General features: G+C 43.0%; 1 protein-coding gene across 2 annotated transcripts in view; it reads right to left on the reverse strand.

The window, feature by feature from the left end:
- The window catches only part of ssbp2a (single stranded DNA binding protein 2a), a 57,785-nt gene extending 46,706 nt beyond the window's left edge, over positions 1–11,079 (reverse strand). The window contains exon 1 of one of the 2 annotated variants that reach the window (XM_022193043.2): positions 10,849–11,079. In XM_022193043.2, coding sequence (XP_022048735.2) covers positions 10,849–10,904 — 56 coding nt within the window. In that variant the 5' untranslated portion in view covers positions 10,905–11,079. Of the gene's footprint in view, positions 1–4,409; positions 4,532–10,848 lie in introns of those variants that run through there. The other variant, XM_022193034.2, reaches the window with a different exon arrangement.
- Positions 11,080–14,413: the final 3,334 nt, after the last annotated feature.

Raw genomic sequence — 14,413 nt, forward strand, 5'->3', positions numbered from 1 at the left:
CAGGAAATGCCAGCTTATCAGAGACGGGGAAGAAACAGAGAGAGATGGTGAAAGAGCGTGATGAGTAAACTCACTGTTTACCAACAGTCAAACTGGGGAAAAAAACCCACTTGTGTCCTCTATATGTACATCTGTAATTTACACAAAGGTCTCAGCCAGCAAGAAACCACCGTAATTTGTTTGCAGAGCATGTAAAGTGGATAGATCAAATAAAAGCGCCGGCAAATCCATCACTTTCTTAATTTGAGTTCCATTTCATTGCCTTTGATTTGTTTAGATTGAGTCACCTCTCGTGGGGAGTTTGTTTAATTTCACAGCTGAAAGAACACCAATGATTTTTAGGAGTATTTCCCTTGTTCAACTTTCTCTACAAGCTATTACAGTAAATCTTGAATGCAATACAGCCATAAAGCCCAGAATATTAAACTGCTGTTTACAGAGAGAACTTTGATGGCAACACTTAGTGATCATACAAGGTTAATTACTGTATTCTAAATCTTTTTTTCCCCCAGAGTTTCTTGGGAAAAGGGGAGTAAAATGGACTGTGAGTGTACATGTAGCACTGAGCTGCTGTAAATGTAACTAAAAATCCTCATCTCTGTGTTGTGTACATATTCTGTCAAGATGTCTGCATTTAATTTATATCACTGACCGTAGATGTAATAATTCAAAATATTTTTCAATATAACAGAATACATTTTAACAAATTGTTGTTTTTATATAAAAGACTCTTTATTATTAGCTATATTTTCTTTATTGTAGACTGCTATAACCTCTTTTCAAATACTAAAAAATACATCTCACGATTTCCCTAAGCCCAGTTTGATGTCTTTAAAGTTCTTGTTTTTTCCAACCTATAGTCAAAAGCAGAAGATATTGAATTCATAACAGCATGGTATAATGGGGGGAAAAAATGGCTTGACCCAGCATTTTGCTTGTCCCTGTCTCCAGCTCGATTTTCTCAGTTTAGCTATCAGGCTAATTAGGCCTGTGTTAACTTCAATTGGTTGGAAAAGCGGTCTCTGGTTGCTTCTCTTAATGTTTTCAGGGACTTGTTTTAAAATGAGAATGCTGTAAAAAAAAAAAAAAAAAAAGAGGTCTTAAATACACACTTGGTGGCAACACAAATGACATAGTGCGAAAAGACACACACACAGAAAGTCAGTATCTTCACCAGCAAAAGCTCAACGTAGAAAACACAGAAACTGCATTGTTCCTGTGTTGCTTTGATTAGGTTGGTCCTGACAATATGAATCTGATAAGGGAATAAATGTAAAATCACACTGCTCAGTAAACAGGTTTAGGGATAGTAAATTGTGCACTGATTTCCGACATGCAATCATTGCTGTGCCCAATTTCCTTATTCTGTTTTACTCGATGATCATATTCTTTTTTCCTCTCTTCTATTATTTTTAGTCACACCGACATTCATTTTTACACACACACACCAACACAGTGGTGTTGAGGTATTTTTTTTAGCTGCCATTCTCTGTGTTAGTACAGTAGTGGGTTATGCAGGACCTGGAATGTGACCGTCCAGCGGCTCGGCGTCATTGTTCAGCTCACACAATGCAACATTCCACAATCAACAGCAACTTTTACAAAAAAAAAAAAGAAAAACAGAAGGAGACGACTGAGAGAACTGCACTGCTCTAATCTTATAGGATTAGAATTCCTTTCTACGGGGCTCTAATAGGCCTCTATTCTTTTGAACAACAAAGCTTCAAGATGAGATCGAGAAAAAAAACGATACAGATGAAGGCAATCTGAAGCAATTTGGGGAAGAATGTGATGTTATTAAGGCCTGCACGGAGGCTCTGGAGGAAGTATAAATAAATGACTAACCATTCAGAGAAATATTTCCTTCTGCGAGCAGTAAAATTTATGCAGCAAGATGCCTGCAAATGAATAACATCATTTAATAACAAAACACACAGTAAGAAAAGATGAAAAGGCATGCACTAGTTGTACATATTCCCTGTTAGTATACATCCAACGCTGGAGCGAGTAGTCCTACTGCTGTCCTGCCACACGCCTGGTGCCACTCATTTATCCTTGCTGCTTGTCTCTGGTTGAAAAATGGGATTTAGTAGGGCCGAAAAAGTCAAGAAGTCCATGTCAGCAATTTGAATACTAAGAATGAGAATGCACTGCCTTGGTTTAGGAGGAGAGAAAGTGTCATTGTGGACTTTACAGGGATCAGTGGGCAGGCAGCCTGTCATCTAAGCATGGCAGACTTACAGAAAATTAAAGTGAACAACTCTGTGGCTTGACTTCACAAAACAGACAAGAGAGACAAGTGCAAGACAAAGAGGAGCTTGGGAGGGGGGCTATGTACAGAGAAGAGAAAGTAAAATAATGTGTGTGGGTGCAGGAGGGAGAGGGATACAGAGAGAGAGAGTGTCTGAAGCAGTTCCTAAGCCTGGCCGTCACGCATGCTTAACCTTGCGCTAGCGCCTGTGCGATGCAGCTTGCATATCAATGATGGAGGAATATCAGCAGAGAGGCCTCTAACCAACCTCCACTCTGCTCACCAGGCAGGGGGGGCACACCAGCATCCGCAGTTACGCTACGGCACCTACAATAGCGATGCAAGTTACACGGGTGAAGCACAAGAGCTGTTGTAAATGCATCCGTGGCAGAAGACAGGCTGATAAGACTGATCCGTGGGAAAAGAAGGACAAATATAGACTGCTAGATGGATGATGTGAATAAAAGAGGATGCTCTTTTTCACTGACAAACACAAATGTTCAAATCAGACACCTGACATACATATAACAGCCCTCTTCAACCGAGCCTGTGACTGTTGTTTCCAGCGACAGCATTTACTTTTAGCTGCAGCTCTCAGGTTACAGGAAGCGCTTTGAGGGAGAGCATCCCTAACTGTGCTGTGGTTTGGAGCAAAGCGCTGCATGTTTAGTGTCACCAGGGGCAACAAAAAAACTTGCAGACGAAACCACAAGATCCACCACTAACAACGTGAACAAAGCCTGACAGCATGGATCGTAGTTTCCAGTCATGGTCAACAAAGCGTGCTATGAAATGCACCCCGACTTTGCAAGTTTCGGAATTCTTCACTCCTCCAAATGTCAATATCTTAATCCTAAAGACAAACCAGATACAGTGTAACTATTGCAGAGAAGAGAAGAGGGAAGAGAAGAGAAGAGAAGAGAAGAGGGAAGAGAAGAGAAGAGAAGAGAAGAGAAGAGAAGAGAAGAGAAGAGAAGAGAAGAGAAGAGAAGAGAAGAGAAGAGAAGAGAAGAGAAGAGAAGAGAAGAGAAGAGAAGAGAAGAGAAGAGAGAAAAAATGGAAAAGATAGGATGTGATGGCGTGTTTCTAATTAAAACTGAAGCATTCAGGGACACCCATGGGGTCCTAAGGGACCAGCACCAGGTGATAAACTCACTCATCCGTACCCTCCGTCTTTTGAGGGGAGTGATAAAAGACTTTCCGGATGCTGTGCCCTCTCCCCCCTCTTCCCCTCCTCTCCTACATGCTATCTGATGCCGACGGAGACCTTTTGTCACGTCGATCCTTCCCAAGGACCCTGAGGCGTCCTGTGAGGGCGTCTTCCACAGGGTCCTGTCTGTTGATTGACACGTCACCCCTTCTTCTGCCTACGTCGATCAAAGGCTGCCTCCCCCCGACGCCTCATACAGCTCAATAAGAGGCCGCTGCTTTGATAGCAGTTCTGTGGCAAGTTACATCTCTGGCGGTGGGGATAAGAGACAGACTAGGAGGGATGCCAGCAGATAAAAGAGGACTTTTAACAGTCTCTATGTGTTCAGCAGGTTAAAAAGTGTTTTCTATCAGAGCCTTGTCAAACTGTCATCATCAGTTTCGTTTGAAGACAGCTCTGTACACCCGCAAAGAAAAGAAAACACATGAGGGCTCAATTTCGTCTCTGGTTTTCTTGTAATCCCAGATTGATGCTAATCTAAAACACCATGAGGATTACATTCACTGGCACCAGTTTTAAATTCTCTCGCCGGCCGTCAGTGTTGGTGAAAGACAACAAGAGGGAGCAGTGACAGTTCTCCGTGTTCTCGCAGTTGTTCACAAGCATCCCATGAGAGGCGGAGAGGCTATTAGCTGTGTAATGATCACTGGATGTTGTAGTTCACATTCGCACAGGCAGCGTGACAGACAGATGGAGGTTGATTTTGAGGGATGAAACATATGGGGAAAGTGCTGTGAGCAGACAGCTCAGATGGGATTACAGATTTACACATGCAGTATGCTCTCAGTTGACCCAAAGCAGCAAAGTGTGGATACGCACACATAAAACTGCACATTTTTATACTGTTTTCTGCCGACTTAAACAGGAAAGAGTAGCTTAAGCTCCACGTGGCTTCTCTGTATGGTGTGCACTGGACTCAAGCCAGCAGACCCAGGTGTGGCCACTTACCAGTGTAAGTGATCCACAGAGAGAGTGAGATGTATGCCGAGTGCAGAGGTCCGACACGTAGCCATTATGGAGCATTAGACCATGAGGTCCTGCAGGACAACTGACCCTGTCTGACCTACATGGAAAAAAAACTCCTCCTTGCCCGTCGACTCATTTCAGCTGCTGAACTTTCAAATTTCTTCCACCATTCAAGTTTCATGCTCGTTCTGCATAAACAGTCTCTCATTTCACCTGCCAAGTTGACCAGCAACATATGTTTATCCTCTGGCTACATTCTTTTGTTCATGCTATAACAAATGGTTTCCCTCTTTGCTCTAATGAGCGCACCGCCGTCATTTCTCAAGGACGACGAAATGCAGTAAACAAACAAAAATCTCATCAATTACATTCATCAGGTGGCAGCTGGCAAGGACAAAATCTGATTCCCTGCACAGTTGATGCAATGCATTGTGAGCACACAGCATATGTGTGTGTGAGATACTGCTCTATTTTTATTGTAGTTTCCCTGTAATGCGACTCACTGTCAGAGCCAGAGTGGCAGCCTGAATTGCCTCTGTCGGATAAACACTCCCAGCATGCACTGCTTTGCCTCAGTCTGCGCAATGCTGCATTGGCAGCCTCCTGGCAGGATTCTGAGGTGTCTCGGTTCAGAAGTAGCTGTGTGTGTGTCGTGTATGTATGTGTGTAGAATGATGATCCTTACAGGACTAGAAATGCTTAAGTCTGCACCAGACTGATGGTTGGCACCTGAACTACAGACTTTATTTTTGCAACTGTGAGTTTGCAGTTTGTGTTTATTAAAATGGTGTGGAAAAAAAACTAAATAAAAATAAAATAAGGTGCTGTATGTCTGCTAAAAAAAATTCGTGTTCGTGTCTGTGCATTTTAGGGAGAGTTTGTTCTATGGTTCGGTATATGCACAGAAAAGGGGGAAAAGGAATGTGCACTATGTGCTGCAATGCAACTCAGTCAGGACCACAATCCCAGAACTATGTGGAATGTGTCCTCTAACTGCCAGTGACTGAAACATACACTCGTTGAACAACTGCAGTACACAGTCGGTGGTTGTGTACTGTCGCTCCGAATCAAAATCAAGTGCGGACCATAACACAGGTAGACCCAGGCAGAGCGAGAGAGAGTGGAGACGTGGACGGTGTTGTTGTCTCAGAGCCAGAGAGAGTGTTCACTATGGCTGTATAGGTTGAAAGACTGCTTTATATTCCCAGCACACACATACATGAACTATAAATACATGCGACGAAGACGTATCCAAAAATGAATCATCAGGATTTTATTTAAAAACACGGGCATGCTATAAATATTGAAGGCATGTTCTTGACTTTTACTTAGCAGAATCCATTGACGTTACTGCCAGCAGTTTGTGACTGGAGCTAAACAGTCTAAATCTATTGATAGCTGGATCAGGGACCTTGGTACTGCACAGACATGTTTCCATTCAGTTTTTGAAATGTAATCTTTTGAAGCTTTGAGAACCAGAAACAAAATTCCATTCGTGTGTACTGAACTAATGTGCCCCTGCAGTATTTGTAGAAGCAGATACACACGTGGACAAAATTGTTGGTACCCCTCAGTTAAAGAAGGAAAAACCCACAATTCTCACTGAAATCACTTGAAACTCACAAAAGTAACAATAAATAAAAATTTATTGAAAATTAAATAATCAAAAACAGCCATTACTTTTGAATTGTTGATTAACATAATTATTTAAAAAAACAAACTAATGAAACAGGCCTGGACAAAAATGATGGTACCTCTATAAAAGATTGAAAACTATTTGACCAGAGTGACATGATTAACTCAGGTGTGTCATTTAATTGACATCACAGGTGTTTCCAAACTCATAATCAGTCAGTCTGCCTATTTAAAGGGAGACAAGTAGTCACCCTGCTGTTTGGTGAAAAGGTGTGTACCACACTGAACATGGACAACAGAAAGCGAAGGAGAGAATTGTCCCAGGACATCCGAAAAAAAATTATAGACAAACATCTTAAAGGTAAAGGCTATAAGACCATCTCTAAACAGCTTGAAGTTCCTGTGACAACAGTGGCTCATATTATTCAGAAGTTCAAGACCCACGGGACAGTAGCCAACCTCCCTGGACGTGGCCGCAAGAGGAAAATTGATGACAAATTGAAGAGACGGATCGTTGGAATTGTATCCAAAGAGCCCAGAGCAACCTCCAAAGAAATTAAAGGTGAACTCCAAGGCCAAGGTACATCAGTGTCAGATCGCACCATTCGTCGTTGTTTGAGCCAAAGTGGACTTCATGGGAGACGACCAAGGAGGACACCACTGCTGAAAAAAACTCATAAAAAAGCCAGACTGGAATTTGCAAAAATGCATGTTGACAAGCCACAAAGCTTCTGGGAGAATGTCCTTTGGACAGATGAGACCAAACTGGAGCTTTTTGGTAAGGCACATCAACTCTATGTTCATAGACTCAAAAACCAAGCATACGAAGAAAAGAACACTGTCCCTACGGTGAAACATGGAGGAGGCTCAGTAATGTTTTGGGGCTGCTTTGCTGCATCTGGCACAGGGTGTCTTGAAAGTGTGCAAGGTACGATGAAATCTGAAGACTATCAAGGCATTCTGGAGAGAAATGTGCTGCCTAGTGTCAGAAAGCTTGGTCTCAGTCGCAGGTCATGGGTCTTCCAACAGGACAACGATCCAAAACACACAGCCAAAAACACCCAAGAATGGCTGAGAGAAAAGCGTTGGACTATTCTAAAGTGGCTTTCTATGAGCCCAGATCTGAATCCCATTGAACATATGTGGAAGGAGCTGAAACATGCCATTTGGAGAAGACACCCATCAAACCTGAGACAACTGGAGCTGTTTGCTCATGAGGAGTGGGCCAAAATACCTGTTGACAGCTGCAGAACGCTCATTGACAAATACAGAAATCGTTTAATTGCAGTGATTGCCTCAAAAGGTTGTGCAACAAAATATTAAGTTATGGGTACCATCATTTTTGTCCAGCCCTATTTCATTAGTTTGTTTTTTTAAATAATTATGTTAATCAACAATTCAAAAGTGATGGCTGATTTTGATTATTTAATTTTCAATAAATTTTTATTCATTGTTACTTTTGTGAGTTTCAAGTGATTTCAGTGAGAATTGTGGGTTTTTCCTTCTTTAACTGAGGGGTACCAACAATTTTGTCCACGTGTGTATCTCCCAGATGTGACACATGCAAGTGGAACTCTCTGCAAGGGACGACGCCATTTAGGATAAGTAAGACAGTATGTTTTGTTGATATTTTTATGATTCAGTCAAAACATCCAACTCATTTACTTCTCTTTCTCTGCATATTCTCTGAGAAAGCCGCATATTTAATAAAGGGAATCAATAACGGTTATCAGCCTTTGCCACATTCAGTGAAATGCGTTTCTAATATTTTATGCAGTCGGAGTTTGTTTACTTTGCAATCTATGAAAAAAATAAGGCTTGGAGAAAACTCAGGTGTTTTTTAATATAATCTCTCCACAAGGGGCAACACTCAGCATAACATTTACAACAGTCTTGCAGGTAAATTAAACTGCAGAAAGAATGTTAAGTTGTGAAACATTACAATTATTAGTATGACATTTTGAGGATTATATTTTTATAGTGTGGACACAGACTTTAAATGGCTGCAAAAAATCTATTTACATTATTAAGTTTTGGCATCTCTGGCAGATTCAACATCCTGAAAATGTGCACGTTTATCAAAAATGCAACATTTTGTGATTCTTCTGAAGCAAGCTGCATTTGTATCAGGCAACATTACAATTTATCTCCAAGTCTAAAATCTACAAAACCACCAGATAAACATTTACAAATCTATGGTGTACCTCACACTGGTGGAGGGGGACAAAAATGTTCCCAAAATCCTTTTGCAGCAAGGACATACCACACAAATCAGATGCTTATCGCACACACGCAACAAGCAGTGAACACTCCTGCATAGAGGTCAGTTGCATTTAGAACTCCTCTACATCTACATGGGTGAGACGCCAGAGCCCCGTGTCTGTGGGGGTCCATTCTGAGGTCAATACTACAACACTGTAAACTAATGATCCAGCAAATTCCCTCAGTCCTGCTCTCTCCCCTCCTCCTTCTTTCCCTCAGTCTGTTGTTGCCCTCTGTCTCTCCCACTCTCTGATCCCCTGCTGCGCTGCAGAAATGAGAAACAACTGAAGACTCGGCAGCGCTGGTCCTGCTCAGCTTCTCTGATACACACAAGGCTGCTTGTTAAGAGACAAATGAAACTTCGGCTGGCTTGATTTTTTCGCGTTTCACCGCCTTTTCATCTGGTGTTTTTCTCGTCGCCTGTTCCTCTCTTCTGCCGTGGCCTTGGCAGTAACGCCCAATGGAACTTGCATTGAAATGTAAACACAGATAACGAAATGATCTGCGACAACACGGAAGTACAAATCAAACAATCAGAGAGGAATAAGAAGAAGTTTAGTGTGCAAGAAGAATCTTGCCTCTTTCAGTTTTAGAGAGACTAGTATCTCCTTGTATGTAAATTTGTGTACATGTTCAGGAAATAATAATCTGAAATATCAGGACAAGATGCTGTACACACAACTCAACAACAACACAAAAGCTACATTAAGTCAGGGTCTCATCATTACCTGCCTCCTTTTTTTTAAAGGACAGTTCAAGCTTCTCTAACCTGGGATCAAAGCTATAGATCACCAAACCATGCACCTATAGAAACACAGAATAGCCCATAATGTGACTCTATCTCAGCAAACTGCAGAAAATCTAACGCTCCCACACACAAAGATGTATGCATGTGATCACACAGAGTATCTCCCATCTCTGCCTGTGTTAGTATGCAACAAGGCAGCGATGGAGCCTCACTCCTCAGTCCTTTTCATATCGATTCAGAATAAAGAATGGGACTCGAGGGATGCAGATGAACTCTCAATCACACTGTTGACAAACATGAGTGAACTGGATTCAAAAGACAGAATAAATGCGCGGCGGTAGCTCGGAGTCGGAGCGAGATGATTAATCTTGTCTTTTATGGACATCTTCACAGGACAAATAACCCTAAACTGCTCTCACAGGTGGCACGAGCTGAAAAACACAAGTTAGATGTGAGGGCTGTCTGTGTTTATTATCTTTGTGTGGGTCTATCAGACTATTAGGCTCTTCATCTGTGTGGATGCTCAGACATCCAGGTTATGGCAGCTCCAGTTAAAAGCAACTGGATCTCTCTCTCTCTCTCTCTCTCTCTCTCTCTTGCTTTTTTAAATGCATTTCTTTTCTTTTTCTCTCCCTCCATGAATCTCTAATTGGTTGCAGAGGTCCCGGCCACAGAGACAAAAGACCGTAAATGTTTTAGTCTGTTCACAGTGATGGCACATCATCATCAATCACCTCCTTCCCCAGTGTGAGCTGATCTATGAACTCTGATAACTGACCCTGAGCGCCCAAAAAAGTAGTGAACAGTCAAAGCTAGTTGAAGGTCACTTTTACAGAATCATTTAAATTTTCAGTTTTTATCTCATGCATGACATCAGAAAAGGTGCAATGCTGCAAAGTAGAGTGAACAGACAGTGTCCCAAATTTCACATATTACCATGTGGAGTGTTTTTAAAAAAAAAAAAAAAAAAAAGTTAAGGTAATAACAAAACTGTCTTAATCCTATAATGTCTGACAAGGAAAAGCAGCTTCATTGCTTCAATTTGTGGGTCAAACTCATGTCTGAGCCCATGAATCCTTTAAAGTAAATAACAAAACACAGCTCAGCCATGACAAGCATTTCCAACTAAAAAAACAACAACAACTGCTGATCTTTCCTGGCTTACATGTAAACACACAAATCGCTGGACATCTTCAATATGGCTCAAAACAGCCGGATGGACGAGGATGACAAGTCTGCTGTCACAACACTAAAATCTCAGGGACATTCAACGCAACCACAATCTTCTTTTTTTTAATTTTGGAAAAGCGACACCTCCAAACACAGCAGCAGTGAAATGCGTGGACTTTCCCACCGACATCGTGGATCTGCGTGTTTACAAAACACTAAACAATAAAATTATAATAATAAAGCGCAAAATTACAGCGTCATGTTCAAAATGCTACATTCAAAGCAGACAGCGTGCAGAGAAAAATGCCAAGACATGACAAGACGAGGATGAAACATGAAATCAAATTGAACATGTGAGGCAGAAAGCGCGCGTTTCGTTCTAATCTTCTAGCGGGAATAAAACCCTCGCTGGTAAAAAATGCCTATCTTTCCTCCAATAAATGAAGCAGCCAACTTTCCACGCCGTGCAGAGCTGAGCAGAGAGCCCCACGCCGCTCACTGTTTCGCCTTGTGCCCTCCCCTACCGCAGCTCAGTGTGCGACTGCCCCCGGCCGCTCATGAACTTCCCTCACAGCCGCGGTTTCCTCCCCCATAAATAAAACTTACTTTTCTCTGGCTTGGCTGTCGGACGGCACGTTGCTACTCTTGCCTTTGGCGTACATGCTTGCAGAGAGCTCCGATTGTCACGCACCTGTCAACCCATCACAACCTCCCTGGGCACAGCCCCGTCACCATGGTGACACAAGCAGCGTCCGCTCTCATTGGATGCCCCGCTGTTCGGGACCGCCCGCTCACCATGGCAACCGCCAGTGAGTGACAGCTGCGTGGCCACGCCTCCTCAGCATGTAACTCCACCCACTCTCCTCTCTCTTTCTCTCTGCTCCACTCTGTCTCTCCTCATGCTCTACTAGTCTGTCTGTCTGTCTGCACCCTGTCTGTCTGTCCATCCTTTTCCCTGATTGGAAAGACTCTCCTGACATGCAGACAGACTGACACACACACACACACACACACACACACACACACACTCACATCCGCACTCCCTCCCTCTATTCTCCTCTCTCAGTGCATAAGGGGGGGATTTGAAACCGTCCAACTAGGATTTTAAACAACTGGCTTTGGCTGTTCCTTTTATAGACAATCACACCCTCTACCGACGCACACGCAGCGCACTGCGCAAACAACTCTCGCAAATATGAATTGCATTTCCATGCGCCGTGTTTATTTGCATAGGTGTTAAAATTTCCAAACTTGCGGGGAGTCGAGCACTACCGAGGGCCTCTACATAACAAACACACCCAGCAAGGAGCGGGGAGCTCGTAGGCCTGATCTGATAAGACGTAGGCGAGCTTTAATGCAAGCACCGACTGGAAACCTTTGGGAAGTCAGATGTCAGATAAATAAAGCGCAGGAGGACAGTGACGGTGATGAGCAGGAAAGTACAAATGATGACCTGTTGGAGTAACACACGTGTGTTCGTGGAGTGGTATGACCTTTCCCATGATCACGAGCAGCTTCAGTACATTTACATTCCTGCTTTACAAAAACTGGAGTCCATAATGATTGGAGAAACACAGTCTTCTTCCCACATCGCTGCCTCTGTGTGTGTGTGTGTGCTTTTGGATATGCAGCAGGGAAGAAGTGCTATGTCATGCTGCTGTCCAGCTTGGCAGCTAACAGAGAAGAGGGTTCAATCCACTGTCACAATGTACTTATCACAAGAGAGAGTGCACAAGAGAAAAAGAGATGAACCACAGCTTGGTGCCATCCAGGATGTGAAAAAAAAAAAAACACTACAGACTGTCATACAAAACGGCTGATTCCCAGACAGTCGTAAGCTGTGGAAAGACACAGATTGTGTGTGCGTGCGTGCGTGCGTGCGTGCGTGCGTGTGAGCTAAGGGCATAACACAGGGGCAGCAGTGTTTACGCTTACGCAATGCTCTCGCGATGTGACCCAGTTGGAATGGATGCATGCTGCCTCATTCTCTCTCTCTCTCTCTCTTTTCTCTCTCCCTCTCTCTGTCTCCCCCCTTGTCCTCCCTCTCTCTCTCCTTGACTGAGACATCTCTCCTTCATTCTTCCTCTCCCTCTGCTTCCCCCTCATGTGCCAAATGAAGCACCTTCCCCCCGGAGAGAGGCAGAGGTTCTATTTCAGACGAGCAGAACTTTTGGTTTTGGGATGAGTCCCTCGGGGTCGATCACCATGACAACCACTCACAGGCGATAACCATGTTCCAGGAGGAGGAAGGAGGAGGAGGGAGGAGGAGAGAGAGCGCCGGCGAGGAAGAGAAAGCAAGGAGGAGATGAAGAGAATGTAAAGGTTAAGAGGTCATGTTATGTAAAAAGAACATCAGATTAACATGATGTGATTGAGTCACTTGTTTGTTGTTATGCTCCCAGATAGATAGATAGATAGATAGATAGATAGATAGATAGATAGATAGATAGATAGATAGATAGATGCTTTGGTGTATAATAGTAAAAACAGCAGCAAATAGATTAACAAGTGTTTCCAGTCATACAAATTAAGTGTAAGAAGATGAATAAAAAGCAGCATTATTAGTTAAATTGACAGTAAGCGTAATCAAGGATAGATAGATAGATTTCCAACATCACCTTCTCTCTTTCTGGGATACTGTGATTGGCTCACAAAAGTCAGATCAATTGATTTATTAAAAACATATTAATGTAAGTAATCGTTTTTTTTGCAGCTTTAAACATTGACTAACAATTGCCATAATTTGGTATTTCTAATTCATCAACATTTTCTACAATCTCTCCTTTCTCTTTCCTAGCAATATGAACTTCCAGAAGCCTCAGGTGGGACATGGCGTAACGGCTTCAATTGTACTGCAGGGAGCTGCTGTCCGATCATAAGTAGGTCACCCCAGCCCCCTTTTTTATTCCCCCCCCAAAAAGAAGGGGATAAGCCCCGGAGTAGTGAAAATGGTTTGAAACCTGTCTGATACAGGCTGGTAAACTTGGTGACGGTTGGGCTGACTGATGGACTGGCTGGCTCGTTGACCAGCTGGCTGACTGACTGAAGGATTGACTGACTAGCAGGTTTCCTCCGCTGGCTCTTTGCCGGGGGAGGCAGGCTGGCTGAAGGCTGTGGATAGTCCATCATGGGGAACTCAGCTCCTTTTCCACTGACTGTGGCTCAGTGTAATCTGCGGGCCTGTGGTGACAATCAAAACGGAGCCCCAGCACGTTGCACTCCATCACTGGAACGTACAACTACATTCAGGAGAGCAAATGATCTGATCCAGACAGGGAGACGAGGCAGATGGAAGTGAGGCTGAGACAAAAGAGGTGAGGTTTTTTTTGTGTCTTTTTCAAAGTTTGATTGCAGATTTCGGTCAACTTGATTCTTCGGAATTACCTCCACCAAATTTTTTATCTCATCCACCGATCTCATAATCACTGATACCTTGATATGAGACAAACTGGAGAAGCTAAACAGAGGGAGAGGTTACTGTAACTCTTGCAGCTACTGTCAATAGTGTTGCATCAGTGTGTAAGCAGCATTTTATATCTGTAGCTGGTCAAGATTTAGCCTTTGCCTGTTTTACTTACTTTATATACAGTTAAGTAGCTTTACTCACTCCTCCGAAAGGTCACAGCTAAGAGGCTATGAGATGATTACTGGGAGAGGAAAGAAATAAATCTCCTGAAGGAATCTGATTCAGTTTCTGCTTTTTGTTTTAAACTTAGAACACTGTGTATCTTTTGACCCTCCAGACCATCTAAGAAATTTGGTGACCCCTGTTTATTGCAAGGACTACAAACCATTAAAGGCGGAAACCACACAATTGCATTGTAAAACACAGTTAGTTAGGATCCCTCCTTCTGAAACGCTATCATTCACTTCCCCCAACAGGTGCTTCCTCCCAGTTTTGCAGCATCAAGTCATCTAAGGACATCTCCTCCCGGCTGCAGTGGATTCTCAGTGCTGCCAATTTAAAACAACCTGCATATTCACTTAACAAACATCACAATCACTGTGAAAATCCCTCTCTCTTTCCTCTTTGGTACAATTTCTCTCTTTTGTCACATAAATATTAACACACACTTGCATACAGTGAGCTACAAGCACACACACACCACCCACACAAGTGATAGATTTGCCCCTCCACAGCTTTACAACAACTGCTTTGGCATTTTGGCAA

This window comes from Acanthochromis polyacanthus, chromosome 7, assembly GCF_021347895.1.
Source record: "Acanthochromis polyacanthus isolate Apoly-LR-REF ecotype Palm Island chromosome 7, KAUST_Apoly_ChrSc, whole genome shotgun sequence".
NCBI classification, from domain to species: domain Eukaryota; kingdom Metazoa; phylum Chordata; class Actinopteri; family Pomacentridae; genus Acanthochromis; species Acanthochromis polyacanthus.